Below are 24,092 nucleotides of genomic sequence, written 5' to 3' on the forward strand. Positions count from 1 at the left end.
CGCGGTCAGAGGAAGAAAGAGTGAGAAACACGGTCGCTCTGAAATTCGACGATACGGCGCTCATGAGTGTATGTTCATTTATCATGTCGTTTTTGAATCAAAATGAATTTGGATACAATTGAAAATATTCCGCCATAGTTTATTGCCATTAAGAATTTGTATACAGTATTTATTTGCGCGTTGAAATAAATGATTATATATCAATATTAATGTTATTAACTTCCAAACACACCGTAACCTTTCGGGTTCGTCCCCATAAGCGAATAGCTTGTGCGAGGTGAGAGAGGGATGGTACAGTATTCATTATTTTGGGTCTGCGGTATTCGGTAAATACAAATTGTTCACAATTCGAACCACAATTCCCAGAGAATTTTGGTCCATGTTACGAGTATCACTTTTTACTTGATTTATTGCGTACAAATTTTACTCCTTAACCTCTCCAATCAAAGTGTCAACTTACTGAAATAGATGGGAAAAAATCAACTGATGAAGATGTTCACCAATTTAGATTCTGACATTCAGCTATTGATACCATGACAGATACTCACCGTACAGAATTAATGTTGCAGCTTCGTTCAGTACCATTCATACATACAACTTATATACTACGAGAGTTTTAAAAGATTTGAACATGCTCGGAAACCGATAATTAATATACTACAAGAACGTATAAATATGAACAGCAGCGATCCAGAATGAAAAAGACGGTTTATGGTGCTGCGCAGGAGTTAATCAGCCGAGCGTGTCAAATGATTTGGTTAAGCTGATTTAATTAATCCTTTTCCGAGTACCGGTTCTAATTACTATTTACCGTATGGCGGTCCATCGTTTGCAGGCTCAAGGCTCAAACCACTGCAACAGCTGCTTTCAACAAAAATTTTACCCCGCGAGCAAATACTGCAGTGATTTAAACAGCATTATAACCGTTAAGTACGAAAGGAATTTACCCATTTAATAATAGTAATAATAATTTAAAACATAATAATTAATTACTTTACTTTTACCTGTGCAACTTCCACTGTCAGCTATATCCAAACACTAAACAGGGAAGCACGGTTGTAGCGAAAAATTGTTTAAAAACCGTCATGAAAGTTACTAAAAGTGAGCTTGGCCAAAAGAACTAGCTACTTTACTCCATTCAAGTTTCAAGGAATGATCTTCCTGTTAGAATCGGTTTCGCACACAATTTCCTCGAACTGCCAAGCATTCGACAGCGACTAAACCTCACGAGTACGAAACGGGCCTGTCCCAATTGCCTGGGATTTTCCTGGCGTCAGCTTACATTGGATATTGCGAGAGTTTGGTCGTTCGGGATTTCAACAGCGGATAAAACGATCGGAGATAGAAGTCGACGAGTCAATCGAGAATAAAATTGAAAAGAATACGATGGCAGTTAAAGAGAAAGTTGATAGTGAAAAAGAAAAACTGTTGCAAAAACTTACAGAATGATTGCAGACTTGAATCATTGCGCAGACGTTAAGGGCCATGTGATCGTTACGAAGCGACGGGCTGCACTACGCCAACAATAAGCAGATGCGCGATGCAGAGCCGGAGGTTTTTCCGGTTTCTTTCAGCAGCTCTGCGTCTTCCTCTTCGCGATAAAAGAAAATCGTATCAGAAGGTGTGTAACGCAGGACTCACGCCGGAGACAGCGAGAGATAATGTCCGTCGGCGAAGAGCCGCATCGCTATCTTTTATCTATTTCACCAAGGTCCGCTTAAGCACTCTCGACGTATGCTATATTATGTGACACTCTCTCGGTTTGTATCTCACTTCAGTTATGTCTCCGAAAGGACTTGCCTGAATAAGCAAGAGTCATACGATTTTGGCTGAAAAGATGCAGGAAAGTTTTTCGTCGGTTCCACTATTGTTCACAGTCGTCTGCTTCGTTTAAAAATAATGTCCAAACAATTCTGAACTAAATTTAAATTTTTGGCTTTTCAATCGACTGTATAATCATTACAGAATGTAAGATTTGAATCTTCAAGCTGCGCTACGAAAAGATATTTCCGTTTCTCAGTGATAATAAGCATTTTAATGACTGTCCGAAACGAATTTCTTATCGATATGTTTTCGATCACGTTATGCACGGATCAAAAGCAAATGTTTTCTTATTCAAATCATCCGTTTACCATGTAGCAGTAAAGGAAAGAAAAGAAAAATCCGTGAACTTTGGAAACGGTAAAATCTATCAAATTTCAAAAGGGAACAATTTTATCTATGAAAAAGATAGATAAATTATGTTCGGAAAAAAAAATCCGACAGTTTGACGATTTCACATTCATTTTTAGAATTATGACCCTCGTCGAATCTCAAACGGATGTAAAAGATTTCATAAATCAAGTATCCGTCATTGATTCGTCACTCATCCGCACGATAAAGTACCGGTACATTGAGTATCAAACATAATGTTGTATTTACATTTCGTTTTTTAATATCGTGCATCGTCAAAATATGGTATGTTCAGAAATTCACGTAACCCTCAAATTTGAAAAAAGAATGATATTTAAATTATTTGATGAATTTGTAAACCCGCGTGACAAACACGTTCCTATACATTTTACACGATCAATGGGACAATTAAGTATGTAAAAACCAAACAACATCACTCGCTCCGAAGCACTAAAATTAATACATCATAATGAGGATACTAATAATGATAGCTGATAATCACACAAGTATCGTATACTCGTATCCAATTTACGATACCTCATTTTTTCAAACAATATTTACAACGATGGTACTCTGTACCGTTTTATCGCCCGTGATTCAATCTTGGCATTACTGATCTCAAATGCACACTCGATGCAAGAATAATTACAAGCGTCACAGCGCAGTACCTAGTTATGAAACAATATTTATCCGGCACTCCATTCGCCTCAACGGTCTGGTATATGTGTGTTATAAATATCGCATTGTCTCTCTCTATTTTCCTTGACTCAAAGAGCGTCTCAATACCGATAGAAATCGAAGAAAAACACTTCAGCTACGATTAAAAAAAGCAACCAGCCATAATTCCGCATTTAAAACCACCCCGAAGAACAGCTGACAATGAGAGGGTTAAAAACGTTTCGAAAAAGACTTCGTAATCCTCGATATTCGACACAGCGGCAGACAACCGATTCACTCGCTTTATCCGTATCCTCTGATCGAACGTTAACTTTACGATGCACTGAACAAAATATTTCCTCCGAAAGAGGTGAACACTTTCCCGAGAAAAACTGATGACTGCGGACAGGCGTCGGGGTAACGTCGGGGATGAAACTGACGGACGCGAGATGAATTACGAAGGGTGTCTCTTTGTGTGCGAGACGGAACGAAGGATAGACGGAGGAAGAGGAGAGAAAGAGACGAAGAGAGAGAGAGAGAGAGAGAGAGAGGAGAGGAGAGACGCACATCGGGTGGGTTTTACTCTGTGGATAGTTGCGCGCCGACTGACTAGAGTTGACTTGACTTCATCCTTTCGTTTCGTTCCGTTCCATTCCATACTCCAACTCCAACTCCGACTCCGGCTACATACTCTAACCGGAGTCGGTAGACTCGGAGCCAAACGTAACGCTCTCTGTGACCTCTCGGGGACCGTTTCTTCGCCGTCTCTTTCTATCCACGTATCTCTTTTCATCTCATTCTCTCCGGCTTCTCTTCTTACCCGGATTGCGCTCCTCCGAACGTTCTATATTGCCTGCACGCGAACGAAAGAAGAGTAATAATAGGCAGTCTTCATTCGGGGCTATTACGGGCCTCGGGAGTAAACCCGGCTAGCGCAACGCTCGAGGCGACGAAGAGGATCGTTCCTTGGGATGCGAGGGGGAGAAGCTTTGAAAAGGGCCCAGGAAGGAAGCTCCCTATAATTGTCTTGCTCGTTCTCTCTCTCTCTCTCTCTTTTTCCCGCTTTTTTTGAACCTAGGTATACCGGTTGCCATGTTGCGATTTGAGAGTATCGACCGAGGCCAAGGGCTATTCGCTAAATTGCACGGTTATGAATATCGAGGAGTCGACACCGATTATTACAGGTATGCGAACAACTTACGAGTAACAATAAATGAGTTTTGTTTTTTTGTAACTTACGACAATTTATCGTTACCCTGCACGCGTCGACGCCCGACGATAGAACCTTACAATTACGGACAGCTAATCGCGAAACTCATTTCAGCGAAAGTTTTTCCCAGACGATTCTACGAAGACGATATTAAAATACAAGTCTTCCGAGATTAAACGATCGTTTCGCGAAACGCCGCAAGCCGTTTAAAGATGCTAGACCGGTTATCACGCCACGGATTCAATAATCGGCCGCTACAAAAGTACAATCAATGTTTCACACCTCTGAAAAACTATCATTATATTATTCGCTTCAGAGACGAACGCCGCCGTGACGGTGTATGCGTACGAACCTTTTTTTTATTTAACCAATCTGCAATTTTTATCACCACGTTGTGGCAAGTGTAACCGTTATCTTGTACACGTGGTTCGAATCGTCATGCAGCGGATCGTCACCACATTAATAAACCTTATAACGCTGAGAACTCTATTACAATATTCCTTACATAAATTAAATTCTCGCAACATTTTTTTCCCAACTAGCTTCGACTAGTTTATCTACTTTCTTTATAGCCTTGCTCTACGGGATAATTTGAATGCGGTTTGATGTAACGTCCCGGATGATCGCGAAACCGTCTCCCAGATAAATGGCAATGGCACCGTGCTTACGTTGCGAATCGCTAAATGCCAAGCTTCATTAGTCACAGTTGAACGGCATTACTCTAGATACATCAGCATGCACCGTCCAATTACTGGTTCTAATAAACGGGTCAGCGTGGAATTGAGCCCGCAATTTTTTCGTCATTGCATGGCGTCTGTAATTTTTCACATTGTTATTCGTGCGCTTCTTCCTAGTCCTTATCATTGCCCGTTATGATACTGTTGTTATTATCTGACCCACTTTGCCTCTATCGTTTAACTCCGCCAATAACCTCTGAATGCCAACGACTCGAAGATCGTCGTGCATGCAACGCCCTCTTCGAAACTGATTGGCGGGTAAGAAATGGATCAAGATTTGATACGAGCCGAAGGAAAGGTATTAGGAAAAAAAATTCCAAAGATGCTTGACGAAACTTCATCACAGTATCGAAAAATACAGCGTAAATTCTGCATCTGGTGTAGGTATTAATTTGAAGAACGCATTTATTCTGTTGAAAGAAACCGTTCTCTTTTATTTTACCGATAGCATCTTGTGTCGCATTCCAATGTTTGACTACTTAAAATCTTCAATTGCTCTTCAATTCCGTGTCACCGGCTTAAATTTTTTTTTTTTGTTTCTTGCTTAAAAAAATAAAACCGTCATTCGAAAAGTAGAAAGCATTTTGAAACGTTTTCGGCAAAGTCCAGCTCTCGAAAAAAATACCCGAATACCCATGATGGATAACTCTTGGGAATAAATTATGAAAACAGACGTTAGACGTTAATGGTTGTACACGGTTCGTGGAGACAAGGTCTAGGTACAGTACTGTTATCCGGAGTGGGTACCTGGACGCAAGGTGCAGCCATACGTACCTGAGGGCTAGATTTCTAGCTCGTGCACGCGACATTAGAAAGCTTCTTCGAACGAGGAGCGAGGAGCGAGGACAAGCTCGAGTAGTATTGAATGACAAAAAGCTGACGTTGACTTTTGACCGACTGGGTAATACCTCTTATTATACAATACATTCGCGGTATGATTTAACCGGGTCCAGCGACTAGTCGGATTAAAGTGTTTTTTCGTAACAGCGCGATACACTCGGCGAGGTCACCGTGGTCGGAATACCTGGTTATATGTACGTAGTAATGCCGACTGGGTCAGACGTGTCCGAGATGAATGAGCGTAAATGACGTTTTGGACACCTTTAATTGCGTTAATTATTAACCACGCACGAGATTATTAAATGGCCTCTGGCCAAACGCCTCGTTCCACACACACACACACACACACGCATCACGTGTCTGGCTGTCAGCTGTCCCATACGCTTGTTGTTAGATTGTGACAAAAGTACTTTGCCTATTCGGTTCTTTCTGCCTATCGTCAGTCGCGCTTACGGCGCTCTGCGACGCCCACAAACATTGTGATAATATACAGTATTTGAATCTCGAACGAACCGCGGGCTGATTGACAGAAATCAATCGAGGCTGACCGAATGTTTTTTTTTCTTTCCTTTTCTTTCAATTTTCATTCGACACAGATTTTAATATGAGAAAATCAAAAACATGCATCTTCGCGAACAGGTAATCAGTCTCTAATGCTTATTAAAAAGAAACTTTATAAAGTGTAATTAAAAATTGGAACCACACTTTGTTTGTTCAATTAAAATACCAGCTGACGATAAAGAAGAAAGCGAAGGAAACTGTTTTCCGCGTAATTCGCCGCTCGATGCTTCCATTTTTAACCCGTTAGCTGCAGCAGCAGTGCAGTTCACGAGTCTGACAAATCTTTATTTCTTGTTTTGTAATTTGCATGAATTTTCTTAATCTTACGTCGAATGGTTTGACATTGGATAGCAAAATTTTGGTAAACTGACGGACTACCCCATCTACTTACTTGATAAAAAAACAAGTAAAAAAGTACTCTGATTTCTCTCTAAAGCATCGGCATACATCCTCAAATATTCGTAAAGAAATTATTGAGAATTCCGCCTACATGGCAAAACAACTTGCTCAAACAGTTTTTGACCTCCAAAGTAGCTTTTTCATCGAATTACAGTAAGGTCAGTAACCAATCAATGTAACGAAATATGGAAACTGAAATCATTGTTTCGAAAGTTTAGAACCTCTGTAAAGGAGTTTAATTCCCGAAATATGAATACACTGTGCTTGTTGAAAATTTATTACTCAATTCGAGACGATTCTATATTAGCGAAATAATGAATTTTCCTAAAAATAAATCGTTAAATTACCGCGTTACGAACTTCATTCTCTTTTGTATTTGCATTCTCCGAATATTTGACAGGCACGAACGACAAATTGTAAGACTTCCCTGGTAAAATTATGACAGGAGCGAAACGCGACGCGCTACTCTTGCAACGTTAAGTCTGCGAAGCGGCGGCGTCTAAAACGGCTTTTGAAGGGCTTCGAAGCAGAAACCGTCGCGGTTTGTCTGTTCGTCTCCGGGGAGGCTTTACGTAGTTTACGTAATGTCGCCTTGGTAATCCATACTCTCATGACTCATCGGGAGCCACCATCCGCCACGAATGAAGCTTCGCGTGCGATTCTGTACACACGAGCTTCGCGTATTCTCTCCGTGTCTTCTCGTATACTCTTGCAGTCGTACACATTCGTCTCTTATACCGCAAAACATGCAACGCTTCGCGAGCCGCGACACGCTATCTATCCATAGCTCATAACCCAACCCGACCTACCCTAACCTCATCTCCCCTATTTTTTTTACAACTCACCTCTCGACTCGTTGGTGTTGGTTTACAACGACGATTACTTGTCGTTGCGTTGCTTCGTAAGAAATTGCGACAAGTCGGGGCATTGCGTTTTTGCGTTAATATTTTTAGGAGAGTGCTACAGCCTCTCGGAGTGGGGTTCAAAGTTGTAACTCAACTGAAAATCAACAAGGCAGGTTGACGGCTTGTGGTTAACACTTGACGTTCATAGAGTGGCTCGACTAATTTACGATCGTTTAATTGTTAGTTACGAGTTAAGAAGGTTCTCAGCGCCTACGGGGACGTTTCAACGCACGACCAGTGAGCAGTACCTACGCAAACCAGAAACCGATTATCGATACCACCGCCTGTGACGGTGTCTGAATTACATTTAGGTATTCCAATCAAGTCGAACCCAGCTTAAAATAATTGATAAACACCTGGCGTCTACGTTTCAGTAAATATAAATAAAAAAGAAGCACCATCATTTGTCGGTATCTTATTTAGAGGTTCAAAATTTCTGATCGATCGGATCGAATGTCCAGTAGTACGATTGAAAACGATATCAGTTGTGTTAAACTATGCAAATACTCGGCTTACCGTTAAAATAATCAAATTTTAAGCATAAATGTTGACCGTTTTAAATTTCACAATGTCAGGTGATATTCCGTCGGCTGCGTGTAGAACTGCAGTTATAAAGTACCTTGTTCGTTTTGGACACTCATGGTCTTTGCCGTTTTTTGCTGCTTATCTTCTTGAAAGATAGCATGTTACGTTCTGCTTCCGAATATCTACGGTGAAGGAATATCAAAAACTGTTAGTGCCCGTGCTTTGCAATCGATCGGAAAACTGCTTTAAGTAGTGAAAACAAAAAAAAACACGATCGTTTAGTATTGACTCAAAACTTATTGTCAAATATTTCCAAATTTCTTAATTTATGTTCGTGTCTTAATTTCAGATTAATACATTATTTTCATTTTTTTTAAAATTCAATTGACGGTTTTTTCTCCAATTTTTTGAAATAGTTGTTCACGAATAAAATGACCCCTTGATACAGTCATAAATAAAATTTTATCGTATTTTAATTTTCAAAATCTCAAAGATTTTTAGCGTAGGAGGTTTATACATATATATATCGTCTTGCCGTTGAATGAAAGAATAGAATTCAATCGCATAAATTCCCAGACAATTTTTTTGACACATAAAAATTACCGAAGCTATAACACGTAATTATATCCCCATCCATATTTAAAGACAATCGTCTTTGATCGTAACCGATTTTTGCAACAGATGTGGGAGAGCAGCGGTTACATGCAAATGCTTGGGCGTTGTGTATATCCTACATTTTATATTCCTACCCCACATTACACATAACTATAATATCTAATGTATGTACGTTGTACGTAATAATAAAAGACGGGATGCATTGGCGAGAGGCGAGCGTTTGGAATGCATGGATTATCTCGTGAATATATCATTGGCAAAGAAGCCTACGCGCACCTGTCACTCGGATCAGAATCCGAGAACGACGCCCATATTATACCTTATAGACTTATTTAAAATTATACACGCAGACATACTAAACGATCCGAAGCAGCTCCACCAACGCTTGATTTCAATCTCACGACACGACGGACCGATTTTAATCTCAGTTTCCAACGTCTCTAGGGTACCGATCGTTGCTTTATTTTGACTGCCTCTTCTACTCGATCCATATAGCTCCATTCGAACGTCGAGGTATCGCACGAAATGATAGTGCAATTACCGCGGCTATACGCATAAAGTTTGTGTGCATAAAAAGTGTGTGCAACAATATCGTTAAGTTAAAGAAATTTGCGCATATCGCCGGAACAAAACAATTTAATCTTCGCAAAATAGCTTCAAGGTAATCAAGTATGCGTAACTGTTACTGAAATTTCAACTTTCAGTACAAATTTTTTTTCCACGGAATAGCAAAGCTTTCATTCTACGAAACGGTTAATCGATCAATGCAAATGATGGACGGTTTCCAATCAGTTATTGACAATTGAACAAAGTTCGTACGAAGATGTGGAATCCGAGTGCCACGAATTAGATTGACAAAGGAAGGCCCTTGATTGACACAGTTATCGTGGGAGAGGCGAAGGCATCGTATTTGTCCTGGAGTGACACTCAGCGAGACGATTAAAATTCGTCGCCAGGCTAATTTTCTTGCAAATATTATTCATTCGACCGTGAGGAGAACGAATCAAACATTCACGAGTATAGATTTTGATTACGCACGTCTGTCACTTTCGACCGCGTATGTAATTTCGTAAAAATTAACGAAACGTAGGCGATCGCCGGCCGCAATAAACGGAATAAACATTGAAGGTGCATGCAGGCGTCGTCATTGCCTGCCAGCAGTAAGATCATTCGCTGTTGATTACTCGCAAGTGAGTAGTCGGACAGTCGAAGATCTACAAGCGGATAACTCCTTATACGCTCAAACGTCAAGATGAGAACACCAGATCTTGTGACTAATGGTCCGCTATTGTCATCGGGTGTATACCGATTTTTTCCTGCTACAACATTATTCGCGATACGGATATATACAGGGTGTTCCTAATTTCGTTTGTTTCATCGTCGAGATTTGTTCGATTTACTATTTGGTGCGTTCTCAATATCGAGAAAACGACAACACTTGGCAAAACTGATCGCTGTTGCGACGGGAACGAAATTACGTTGAAATCGTGTCAATTTTCTCTTTGAAAACCTTCTTCACCGATGGTCAACAAGTTATAGAGTTCTTCCTTGCCAACGGGCGTTTCGTCGAATAATATCTCAGGATTAAAATTGACTTTTTTTCGTGTTTTGATCCAGGCCATTACTTCACCACGGTTACACAGCAGAGCAACAGACGTTGTTGCGGCGGCGACAATTACGAACAAGGAAATTTAATTGTCAGTAATTACGGTTAACAGCGAGTTACTCGCGACGAAAGTTGCGTGACGTTCCGTCCGCTGCAACGTTGCGGAAACTGAATCACCTAAACAGCGGTTACAAATTGCATGGCAGGAAAATTGGCGAAGGGGTTCCATGCAGCCCTGACAATACCTCGCAGGTTTACGAACAGCAGACGGTTTCTCTGCAATATCACGTATCGAACGTTACGCGTTATTCTTTTCAACATTCAACCTTATGTTCTCCTTCTCAACTTGGCGTAATAATATTTCCGGTTCATGAACGCCGTGTGAAATAATGTCGCCGTCTCTGCACGAGTTACAAAATGAATCATTCATTTTTCTAACGAGTGTTTACATAGGACGATTGTTATTTGGATCACGTCGCGCTCACCCCCGAAAAGTGATCATCTTATATGGATAAAAATCAGGCTAGATCTAAAAAATTCTCAAAGAAATTCCAAAGTAACCCAAACAAGAACCACCCTAGCGTTTATCCATTCTAGATGAAACTGATCAATTGATCGTTGCGATTCAATGCCACTTCACGGCCCTCGTGAATTCGCCAATTTGCTATCTCTTGCGCGCTCTATGCCGTTGCGACGATTCGGCGCAAGGCTAAAAGGGGGTCCGGATTCAAGTATCGACCGTCAAGAGCTTCGTCCCCGTTTTACTGCACCCTCCACTCGAATCGCCTCGAGGCGCTGGTAACACTCTGCCGTAATTCAGACTTACCAACCCCCTTGTGCATAGTCTAGTTTTTCATCTAAGCTTACAATCATCTGCGTCTTCGTTGCTATACTCCACACTTATTCCGATCCACCCTTTCATACTCCCCACGGAGCAATCGTTCGGAAATAGTCTCGCCCCGTTTGGATTTTTGAAATTTTTTTCTGTCGGGTGTTTAAAAGTAGAACCTTCGAAGACCGACTGAATGTTTTATTATATACGTTCGTGGTTTATCTGTGATTCGTCTGAGGATGTTTTTTGTGATGATATAAGTGCTGGAATTGTTGAAGATTATTACACGAAACAGACGGATTTATAGAAATGTGAAATAATTTCATGGAAACCACTGTACATAAATCACGGTGTAACTAATGAGCGAATGAATTTTGAATAGAAGCCCGAGGAAAACAATTTCACGGGACTCGGGTCGTTACTGTTGCAAGTAACAATGGAATCAAAGTAGGCGCCAGGGTAAAATCCCACGTGTGCAGCATGGAAGAAAGGAGCAAACTGACACCGAGTTAGCGAAGCGAGTGCTGGTTCAAAGGTAATCGAACCCTGATGCAAATCTCCGACCGAGTACACCGAGACGTTTTAGAATTCACTCCCGAAGATCCTTGCATCATCGATACCACTCGCGATTCGATTCACGCCGTCGTCGTCGCGGATCGCGCTTGATTTAATCCAGCTCGTAGTATAAGAATCGAGGAGAGTTTCGTCGTCGACACACATTCGACGATCGGAATCGTGCGGATATTTCACGTCGAGTCTTCCTTCGTCAGAAATTCATCGATCCTAATTTTCAACGGCAATTTTCGTCCGTACACAATCAGAAGCGTGATTTCCTGAATTTCGAAGTATGTATGCGAAAAACGTGGCATTAAAATTCGTTGAACAAACGAAGAAGCCAAAAATTCCATACCGGTGAAGAACTCTCATCCCATGTATATCACTGTAGACCTGCATGCTTGTTTCGATAAAATAAAAAAACGATGGATAATATCAACCCTAAAATGGTACACTTATTTAAAAAAAAATTTTTTTGCCACCTAATTATATACTAAGGTACAAACGTATCCCGTACGTTCGATCACGATTATCATCGTTTATAAATGGGGGAATTTTATTTTTTTTATTGACATCGTTTTTTAATGTCAATGAGAAAATCGATGGTACCGTTTAAAATTTTTAGAAAAACTGAAAAGTGTATCGATTACGGTTCGGTTCCCGGCTCAATTCCGAACGATCCCTGCTTTGGCGGTAGATTTAAAACAAACGTACTCCGATGTACCATTCTAGTGCTAATTGTAGCGGAAGAATTTCCCAAAACTACACAAGGATAACTCTGTCGCAACGGTCTCTCTCGTTTGCTAATAATTCGTTTGTGATTCGATCTTCGATGATTCTGGTGTTCGAAAGACCTCGATTGATCCTGGGACTGCATGAAATATACGAGCTGGTGTATAATTCGAGGGGCATAAAAGCGACGAAGAATTAAGATTGACCCGCGTAGCGTGCCGGGACGGCCAAGTCTATAACAGATGGATGAGCATAACGTGTCGTTGGGTATCGGGTTCGCGAGTGCGTTGACACTCTGGGACGAGTTGAACGAGTCGCTGTACGCCACGGGACTTGTACGTACGTATAGGTACGTGTTTGCGAACGTGCGTACGCAAGAAGTATGGTGCGAGAGCGTAAGCACGTAACACACGTAACCATCCGTCAATTTAAAAATACTTCCGCTCAAGTAACGCCGCGCCTCAAACGAGTATTGAAGTACACCTCGATGCTTCCTGCATGTGGGCATTCACTGGGCGCAAGGTACACGCGGTACTTCTATACTACTATTGTAATTAGATATTAAGTAGGAGTACAGGTGTTGGATGTAATTGGTATTGATGATTAGTGTGTTAAACGTCGTTGCTTGCTCGGCTATTTTTCGTTTTTACCCTAAAATTTACACGTGATTTGAAATTTATTCACAAGGTTTCGTACTTTTGTATTTGACTTTTTGCAATGCGCTAAATCGTACGAGATTTCACGTAGAAAATAGAAATTCACTAATTTCGTCACTGGCAAACATTCTTAAACAACGAAATTCCGAATATTCTTAATACTCTGAAACATCATACGCTGTATGAAAGAAATGAAAATGATAATTTCTTTCCTCGCGTGAACTGAATTGGAGATCGTGATGCGTCGTTTTCAAAGTCCTTACAGAGTCCATTCGCAACACGTCTTCGAAAGAACGATATTCTTGTCAAATCTCGTATACTATATTTGTAAATTGGTAATGCAATTAAAACGATGAAAGCGGCTTCAATTCCTATAAGTGTTTTTTTTTTTTTTTTTTTTGTTACCGATGCGATCGAAGCCTGCAGCAACAGAAGAGAAACGGTGTGTTGAAATAATTATTGAAACTCCATCGTGACGACGGTTAATCGTGATCACCGATCCTGAGTGAGGGTAATTGAGTGAACTGATTTATTAAAGATTTTTAATGACTGCGCGCATAAAATCCATTGAGGTATAAGGTAGTCGTTTGCGAGGACAACGAAGTGTACAGTGGTTATAAACAATACTTATACCATGATTTTTTGACGTCGCTGCGTAAGCTATACCTCAGAAGCTGATACGGATTATTGTAGGAGAGAAAGATAGGTGGACAAGGAAGAAGACGAATAAGGATAAGGATAAGAAGAAGAACGAAGATGAGGAGAGGAATAATAGAAGGTGCGTTAAGACGTTGAGGATCGACTGAGTCCTCCGATCGTTTCGTCTTATCCTCCGTCCTTTTGCATGATATGCATTCGTCTTCGTACGGTGCACAGCGTAGCGATGGTTAATGTATCGGTAACGCATGCATGCGGCATGCAGCATTATACGTGTACACCTTGGAACATCAGCGTTCCGGGTCGATACATTCACCGCAGATACAAGAAGTTAAATGCGGGTGTAAGAAGAAACACGGCGCAAGGCAATTTTCTTCGCTTCTTCATATTTTCCCCAAGGAAAAAAGTCCAATTAGTTTCGCGTAGGTGATTACGGCCATGGTGCACTGTTACTTCTCTCATGTACTCTGTCACCTTCCGATCTCACCCGTGTACATATCGGCATATACATATACTTGTACGTATAATCGGCGATGTTCAGCATTCACGGTGAAATACGACCGCCGTACGAGAGGTGTTCCGAACAAGAAGACCGTTCAAACCATGTGCAAAAAAACTCGAACATCATTATTCCGCGAGAGAGTTTTCAACTTGATTTCGATGGATCACGTCACGTGCCAAATAATGTAATTCCATCCCGTTTTGATTATCATCCTTGTTGAAGTCCTCTTTGAATTAGAATTCCATCGATCGATCGGTTGGTTGGTTACAACATGCGTCTTCTACGAGAACGTACCCACCCGGAAACGACGTATGGAAAACTGTGCCAATGCTTATCTTTTGGCGTTAAATTCTTCGGTGCCAAAAAATGACACTCCATCTCCGTGAATAATCGAATGACCCGTGCGTAACACGTATTCGATTACAAGGTGTACGATTGGAAAAAGAATCGTCTATACATAGATACCTGAGGTCGCGCACTGAATCATAGGCGTTTGTCAGTACCTATATCTACACGGGACCTTCCGTTTGTTCCATTGTCCGAGGAAACCAGTTTCGAATCGCTTCGCTACGTGTATCGGTAATTAAAATACACCCACACGACGTGTGGCGCAGAGGATCGCGCTTGTCTGTCGTGTATTTTTACAGGAATACCTTTAACGGACGTATGAAGTCGACTGCGATGTAAAATGGGAATACACCAACCACGTGTGTATTACAACGTTGTACATGATTGTAATGCAGAAAGAAATTCAACGTAGCTGATTGTACAGCCTTGTATGCAAGCTTTGCCATCTCTGCTCCTTTGGGGCTTTAGCGAATATTTTCAATGCGGATCCCCTAATTGAGAACGATGCCGAAAACGGTATCAAGTTCGACGTCAGAAAATTTCACAAATTAATTCCCCGTCGTAAAACCTCGCGTATCGCATTATTCAACAATTACAAGACCGCATTAGACCCTTAAAGCCGAGGCGTGCAGGTCGGAGTAACGATCGCTCAGCGAGCGTAATTGAAAGTACCTATATTGGAATTGGAATTGAAATTGAAATTGAAATTGAAATTGAAATATAAATTATAGACCCGTACGTGGGACTATTCTCCAGAGCTCGAGTCTCACTTCACTCCTCCTTTTCTCGGCACAATGCCTGCACCGACCTATCGACAATGATGATGTATCGTTGATGCTGCTCGCCCTATCTGTACTTAATTGCACGACAAATTGCAGCAGCATCTATACTGGGTACACAAACTGGCCACAGCCAGCCATTGTGTGCAGAGCACTGGACTCCGTCTCATCGTATCCACGCAAATACCTACACCTCTGCGCATATTCCAATACACAGAGACACACGACACACAGCACCGTAGATTGTACAGAAAATCTCTTAGCGTGGATAGATAAACTCACAAGGTTTTCCACTTTGCTCTTAGTGTTTTGTAATAGCTTCGACATAAGTAACTTCCAGAAAATGCGGAAGCAAGATTGTTTTTTGAGTTACATTATACGAAGGTCGTTCTTCTTCGCCAAGTAAATTAGTAATCTGGTCAGCGATGGATGCATTTTCGTACACGATATAATCTATTTTTTGGAAGACCAATGTTTCAGCGGTTCGATTCATCCCGTTCCGAACTGTCGATTTCTAGACCAACGACAAGAGAACTAAGATGATAGTAATTCGGCAGTTCGAGACCCCTCGAATAATGCACGATGATCAATAATTCATTACATAAATCATACCCAATGAGGACTCTAATGGTCTAAGAGTATCACCACGATTGCGTTCCTCATTCGATCGCTACTCTGCGATCGCTGATCGGTATATGTTAATTCATAACATGGTCGTTCGACTCATTCTTCAACTCTCGTTGTTTCTTATGATTTAATTCAAAACAATGTTTTATACAATATATCGAAACAAAGCCTCGACTGAACTATAGATGTAAATTCTTTTCTTTTCATGACGAATTCGTAATTATATAATACTTAAATTAGTTTCTTCAACGCCGTAATTGAAATGTTCATACAGACATTGCGATGTCGAACTCAGGATGGAAAAAACACGAAACAAAACCCATCGTGCTAGAGATTTTTGTCGTGTGAGATCCGTATCATTTTTGTTCTGAAAATCTACAAGTCAGCAGCTCTATAGTTTCACTTCGATAGGTAATTTTTGTTTGTTTACTTGTGAAATCGAGACTTAAAAGCCATATCCATAGCGCATGCAACAATATTCTGCGCTAAATCGCCTCCCTCTCCTTAATTTCTTCTCTTATTTTTCTCCGCTAGTTTTTATCGTATCGGGTGTGTGCCACTCGCCTTTGCGAAAGTAAAATGAATTGGCGCACGTAGTCAGGTTAATTCCGCCTACGCCAATACAAACGCAAAGAACTCTCTTATTTTCGGATAGCGAATGCTCGTGATGTATTCGTAACGGCGTGTTCGATAAAAATTCTTTGTTATCTCTTCATTCATAATGGCATTTTTATATCCTTTTTTCTTTTTTCTTTATCAATCCGGTTTTTTGTTTGTTTTTTCGTTTGTTACCCGTCAGGTTTATGTACACCTTTCACTGCGCCATGCAATCGCGCGTAGGCTGCGACAAACATGTAACAAATACAGTAAATAATCCGTGTTTGTACACACACGCATTTTACAAAATATATAATCAATTCCGTAGGAGGAACGATTGATAGATTGATATGCTCAATTATCAATCATGTCATATAAAGCCAATGGTGTAAAAAAGAAGAAAGGAATTCGCAAATACTCCTTCGACAATGGGATTATGTTGTCGTGTTTTGTACTTCCGTGTCTTTATACCGCAGGTATTGTATGTGATTCGCAAGCTGTATATGGATTTGTCTGCACCCATATATACATACATGCGGTGTTGAAATTGCGTGCGAATTTTTTGTTAACATCAAAAAATCGTTTCCAACATATGTTAAAGGATATCCCGCAAAGGAATTCTTTTCTTTAGACATGAATCAGTGGCAAATTGTAAGGATATAAGTAAATTTTCAACGATTCAGATATTTTTCCACCTGCATCCTAGCTCGGGACGAATCGACTAAATGAATGAAGGTATAGAGAAACGATCAATGCAGTCAGAATGTGGCGGCTCTGTAAGCATCAATAGCTCTGTGGCGACGTGTTCAAACACACGTCGAATGTATTTAATTATAGTCATATTGTCAACTAGTATATATTTATAAGTCTATCGCGCAGCGAGTTTCCTGCATCGCAATTGAATGTTAACGTATATTCAAAGAGGAAACTTGTATCTGCGGTACACGTTCATTTATAGGATTGCGGGAAACGGTAGCATATTTCGAAAGAAGATACTTGGGTAAGATTTTAGATAATCGAAAGATCTTTTCCTCGGTCATCGGCACTGCTCTCTTATTAAACTAAAAAACTTTTACTTGTTCGCGATTGTAATTGTTTTATTATCACATGACGAAAGAGATTTGAGGCAAAGAAGCGAGAAGCAGGAAAATCATCCTAATAATTATTTTTACGATCAAGTTCTGCAACGCAAAATCAATGTTAACAAATCACGCGGATTGTAATTAATTACGTTGGATGGAATTAAATGAGAATAAATAGGAATTGGCGTAACAAGATTAGTTTTTTTTCTACAAGCCACCGGCTCTGCAATGTCCGGCGTTGTTTACCGCGGAAGGTACAGCTCGACGTACGTGATGCATGTATTTCATCAATTTCATGTATCGTGCACAAAGTCAAGGACTGCGAAGGAGTCTGCGAAGAAAATACCCGTGACGATTGACTGACGACAAGCTGTTATACAAGTATAATGAGCAGCTGAGTAGGCATTAAAATCGTTATGCATTCGTTATTGTGATTTTTTATTTCCAGCATTCGCCGCGGTTTAAATTGCTTCTGAAATTGCGCTTCACAATGGTAATAGGTAATTCGTTTTTCAAAAATAATTTTGCAGATACGTATAATCAGCTATGCATTAAAGAATGGTAAACAGCTGACGTTATTTTTTTAACTTCGGTGCGTAAAATGGTGTGAAAAAATGTGCTTTGCAAACTTGGAAACAAAAAATATTTCGGAGTGGCAATTTTTACAGACGAATCTAGTAAGAACAATGCAAGTTTCTGTAAAAACAAACGGAACTTAAATACGGAAGCTTGTTTCCAAGTTAACTCGCAATTCTGTCTTTTGTGAAATTACACATTAAACCCTTGCAATAAATAAATAGAAATTCTTCTACCGGACATGCGGAATTTTTCTCAACCGATCGCTTTGCGATCGATGCGAAAATTCCCCAGCATACATCACCAACAAATAATCATCTTTAAAGCGACTGTTGGAATTTTCGTCACATCGCCTCGCGGAAGCTTAGCATCCATTTATATCTGACCTGTCGTTACAGAAGAATTCCATAACTAATTTTCAAGATAATTCCGTTGCTCGTGAACTGTAAAATCTTCAGGCCGATCGGATAGCTCCGTTGAATGGAAATCTTTTGTTTGTTACGATTGTCAAGACCACTTTTGACAGTCCAATCGTAATTGCAAAATTTTTATACAATTCTTCTTCAACGTTATCGGGTTAATTTTTATGAAAAATGCGGCTAGTTTGTAGCGACAACTTGGCGCACGGATCAAGCAACTGCAGCCCACAACCGCGTGAGGAAATCAATAAAGTTCGTCAAGCATGACAATAATTGTGCCTACAATATCCTCTACAAGTCTTAGAACACGCCTTGTTTACGTGGGATTTTCTTTCCGTCGCATGACGTATGTTTGTATAATACAATATCAATATCTACCGCGCACTGCATATCTCGACAAGATTAAATAGAATATTCAATACAAATGACCGGGCAAAGCAACTGAAATACGGAAAACTTGTACATAAACCGGACGAAACGGCGATACAGACGCTGTAAATTGTAATTTGCACGATTCATACGTCAAGGGGGGGGGGGGGGGGGGTAAACTAAGAAAACGTGATTTTTCACACAAGTAGGTAATCCGAGGCGGAAATAGGAATCGGAGAATCATACGTATTTATTACGCATCCGAGGAATAAAGTGTTACGTGCTAATGGGGAAATAGAAACAAGCGCACTTATCTCACTTATTGTTAGATCACAGTCGCGTTGTATTGCGAATCGGAGAATTCAATTGAGACGAGCCGAGGCAGGAAGGTAAGGTGAAAAAACGGCAAGAAATTGCAATCTGCGAAGCGTATAATCAGCGCGTGGTCGATGCAGGCTTTCTAACGGCTTTTATCATCCGCAAGTTGGTGTATTGTACCTAATAATAATGATAATGATAATGATAATACAACACCGCGTAGGCGACAGACATAAAGATGAACGATTCGTAACGCTTCTTTCTTTATTTCTATCTCATTATCCTAGTTTTCGTTGGAGACGGCCAGGTGAAATACAACGTTGAATTACACAAGTTAATAGAAAAACAAAAGCGTTACGTTATGCTTACCGAACATCGTTGCGGGCAGCCGAATCGGTAGTCCTGCAGGTAAACTAATAATTTCCAAAGAATCCATGGGAAGAGCGATCGGTGTAATTAACTGCACTTTGGGTTAGCCGCAAATCGATAATTTTCACATCCGACTGTCTTTACAGTTTTCGAATTTTTTCACGACGATGAATCGGCAAGAGCTGCACGAGCTTCCGGTCTCCTCTACAAACGTAAACGAAAATACGTGATCGCGAGGCGAGAAATTCGAGCGACAAGACGTTACGTGGGGACATAACGCGAGTATAAAGTGCACGACGCACACTCAGGATGCAACTGCATGCAGGCAAAAGGTGGCAGACGAGACGGACGGACGGCGTCCGGGATTCTCGGCTCCTCATCGAGCGCTATTGATTCGGGAAGCGCGAGTTTGAAATTCTGCCCTACAACGCCGCGTATCGCCGTTCGATCCACGCATGCATGTCATTAACCGAGCAATTTAACCTCCGACCGTCGCAGGCACAACGCGCTCAGATATTATTTTCGATAAACTTTCGTCAATCTTTCGACGGCTCGATCGTCGAAAATTTCGCGATTTAACGAATTATTGCAGTAAGGTCGTCTCGCCGAATCGAGAGGCTGAAGAACGGAACAAAAATCAAAAATAACAACAAATATGCGTCTACAACTAGTTGCAAGTACAATATTAATTAACTACCTTGTTATACGATTACGAAACTGTATATACGCATTATATACACGTACGCGTATATGGCATAGTTACAACCGCCCTGATAATAATTTAATAACAATTACTGTCTTGTAAGATTGCGGATTATGTATATTCTCTTCACATCGATACTGTAGTACTAATATCACACGAGGAATAACAACATCGAGAGGATTTAAAATTTTTTATCATATCTACTTTTTTTCTTCGTCAAATCGTTTCGAACGACAACCGTGATCACAACGATAAACCGAGGTAGGAGCAAAGGTGCAGGGTGCAGAGGTATGCAATGTCTCGACAAGGACGCAGGGCGGGTTAGGTAAATTGTACGTCAAATGGTAGGAAAAAACGTGTAGGTCTCGTAGGTATCAAGAAATCAGCGAGAGGAGGCTGCGTGCTGCGCGACGCGGCAGTCCGTTCGGGAACCCGGTGCGGACTGAAGTGCCGAAGCCCCGAACGGATGGCGAATCAGAGAGCGGCCGGCGAGTTGGGAAGGTGTGTGGTATACACGTAGTGCGACAACGACGTAACACAACGCGACGCGACGCAACAACGGAGCGAAAGCGTCCTGGCGACTAGGCTCTGACATGCCGCACAGGACCTCGACGAATGAACGGATGAACCGAGCAGGGTCCTCCTATCGAGGAAGGGTGAAGGGTGAGCCGGTCGCGCAAAGGGTGGGGGGGGTGAAAAGGGAGTTGGCGCCCTGACGAAACGCGTTCACCCCTTGACGGAGGAATTTGTTTATACCTGTTTACTCGGAGCGTTGCGCAACGCGTACGTTTTATGCGAGAATTACATTATAGGTTGATTTTAGGGTGTTGCGAGGAAATATAATTTGCCGATTTCCGTCGTGGTAGCTTCGGAAAAGTCTGTTTGGGTTGAGAGGAGGATTCTGTTCAAAGATGAGCGTTGTGTGTTAGGTTTTAGATGGCGCTTATTTTTTGAGAGAATCTTTCTTCCAACTCAAACACACTTCTGACAACCCGGTTGAATGATTGGAAATCACGAGTCGAGTGACTTTTTGCGTCATTTTTATTCGTATAGGAAAAGTTTGTACCAAGCGTCGAATATTGCGAGATGAACTATCGGATTTTGTCGATGATTCTATATTTATGTACAACGTTAGGTTGTTTGGGGAAAAAATAATTTGCGAATTTCTGCCGTGACACGAGCGTTGTACGTTACGTTTAAGATGACGCTTATTCGATTTTTAGACTGTTGTCACAAAATTGAATAAATGCCATTTTAGACGTAACATAGAGCGCGAAGTAGAACACCCCCACTTTCGCCAATTTCATGGCGTCATGTTACTTAACGTTATTCTGACTTTGAATTGGATTATAAACTGAGATTAATACATCGATAGAAACCGTATGATTCGTATTGCAATGTTTAACCCCTTTTTGCGTACAGTAAACGATTCGAAACAGTTGTGAAGTAATTGTTTTTTACACGTAAGTTAAAAATTTGAAACTCATTCTTCGGAGTACGAAACAAGCAAAATAAACGGCTAAGATTGAGTCCGTTACGGTTTTTCATACTTTATGGGTACTCGAGATGAAACTGCGCGCGTTCTTTCATGCAGCGACGAAGACTGTTCTGTGAAAATAAGGTAAGGTCATTGCTTCGAGCCACTTAAAGCGAGGAATAAATACATAAAAATTCATAGCTACTTTTCCTGGCACGAATATCTCATAAAACGGTATTACGCAACATGACTTCACTCCGCGATGCACTTGGAATGGCGGCAATTTCCTTTTGCGCGAATATACTACTGCAGGTACAGGAGAAACAAGTGTAAGAAGTCAAGACGAGAAATGATGTAGGAATATGCAATGGTAAACTGTCGTGAATCATATGTTGTGATGACTTGCGATTCATCTCTAAAAAATTTTATTTTGCCAACCTTATTCAAGTGATATAAAATTCAAGGTGTTCAGAGCGAGGGGGTTATTAACTTGTGGATTGGCTGACGATCGATTGCAATGATTTCAATGATTTCAATTGATTTGAAGCAATTTCAAAGGATTTCATGCGATATCATGTGTTTGCAAGTGAATTCGAAGTGATTAAAAGTGATTTCAACTGATTTCAAGTGATTTTAAGTCATTTCACACGGTTTTGAAGTGAGTGCTTTCCAAAGTGGTTTGCAATTTCGACAAGTGAATACCCCTTCGGTCCAGGGTATGTACAGTTGTACGCACATTGTACGAATTCAAACTGCGAGGGGTGGCTTTGAATACAATTTGCAAACATGAGATTTTGGCTCCCATCATGCGGCATGTTTATGTACTATACCATATATACATGTTCAGCGTTTGACACATCTCGATATGTATATGGGGCATTCCACGTCAAACCAACGGGTCATCGGCCCGACCCCCTAGGATTTTAATGACCAATGGATTTTTGGTTCGTTTGGGTCAGAAACGTTACCTTTATTTTTTGAAATTTTTCCACTATTTTGTAAAGTGCGATGACCCGAAATATCCTTTGCGAGAAAATGGATATTTTCAAAACCAATCACTTTTTTTTTTTTGTTAAATCAGGTACTCGAAACCACATATTTTCGTTATGATTAGAAAACGGGATAAGAATGCTGACTATTTTTAATTTTTGTTTTCAAAGGAAAATTTTCTTTTGGGAATTTATTTTTAAGGATGGTTTCTTGCGGTAAAAGGACATTTCGGGTCACCACTCTTTTACGAAATAGCGGAAGAATTTTTAAAAATTACAGATCTTATTTTTGACTCGTGCTTATCATGTTAGGGCGCTGCTTGTAACAGCTAATGCAAAACTTTCATCCCTTGACGCGTGAAAGTATATATTGTTACAGACAACTGTTGCCCGATATAAAGGGTGTATTAAATGTTTTTCTACGACATTCAGAATTAATTTGAATTATACACCCACTCCTCGGGATGTGTGAGTGTTGCCATAATAACAAGAACAACAACGATAATAATAACAATAGTATTTGCCGGTCGATATATATGTATAATACGTTCTGCACGTAAAAGAAATACGCGATGTGGATATTCGTGGCCAATCCTCAGAGCGACGATTCGAATTTTGATGAGACGATCGTAGCAACGATATCATATTATACAGTAAATGTAATATATTCATGAGGTTATACATCGGTACGTAAGCAAAGAAATGCTAGACTCACAGCTGCGAGTTGCGTGAATTTTCACAAGATTTCATTACACAAGTTATGTACAAGAGTTTCATTTCGAGTAATTAATAAGCTGAAACCCGAAAAATTTGGATTTTTCTAAAATAATGTCATAGAATGGCTTCTATTATATGTAAATATCCGAAGGCTTGATCGTACCTTAAAACTTATCGAATTTACTTGAATCAAGCAATATGCAAAGTGTTTTCAATATTTTTGAATCACTCGAAGCTTTGATATGAATTTATGTGAGGTCATTTGCAGTTACATGGTTGTTTCAAGTACAAGACTCGTACAGTCGCCTCAAGACTTTTGAAGAGTCTTAAAGCTTTTCAAAGTCATTAAAGTTAGGGCGCCTGAATTTCAAATAATTAATAAGTTGATGATCATTGTCATTTTACTGACTAAATAATTTTCATTCATCCTGCAAACATTAATTTTAGTGCTTCATTCAAGTAAATCCCTTTGTTTTTTCAAGTCATATTTAGGCATACAAGGGTTAATTCACCAACTTTCGGTCAGGATTTTTTCTAGCTTTCGATCTACCTGCAAGTCGA

General features: G+C 40.5%; 1 protein-coding gene across 9 annotated transcripts in view; it reads right to left on the reverse strand.

The window, feature by feature from the left end:
* LOC124214839 (cytospin-A) overlaps nucleotides 1-24,092 on the reverse strand; it is a 135,364-nt gene that overhangs the window by 77,794 nt on the left and 33,478 nt on the right. The window contains exon 1 of one of the 9 annotated variants that reach the window (XM_046617528.2): nucleotides 19,646-20,795. The exons of 7 other annotated variants lie outside the window; for them this stretch is intronic. Coding sequence is in view for 1 of the 2 variants with exons in the window: in XM_046617525.2 (XP_046473481.1) it covers nucleotides 1,443-1,487 (45 nt within the window). In the remaining variant the exon portion in view is untranslated. Of the gene's footprint in view, nucleotides 1-1,442; nucleotides 1,592-19,645; nucleotides 20,796-24,092 lie in introns of those variants that run through there. One more of the 9 variants, XM_046617525.2, reaches the window with a different exon arrangement.

This window comes from Neodiprion pinetum, chromosome 3 (genome assembly GCF_021155775.2).
Source record: "Neodiprion pinetum isolate iyNeoPine1 chromosome 3, iyNeoPine1.2, whole genome shotgun sequence".
Taxonomy (NCBI): Eukaryota; Metazoa; Arthropoda; class Insecta; order Hymenoptera; family Diprionidae; genus Neodiprion; species Neodiprion pinetum.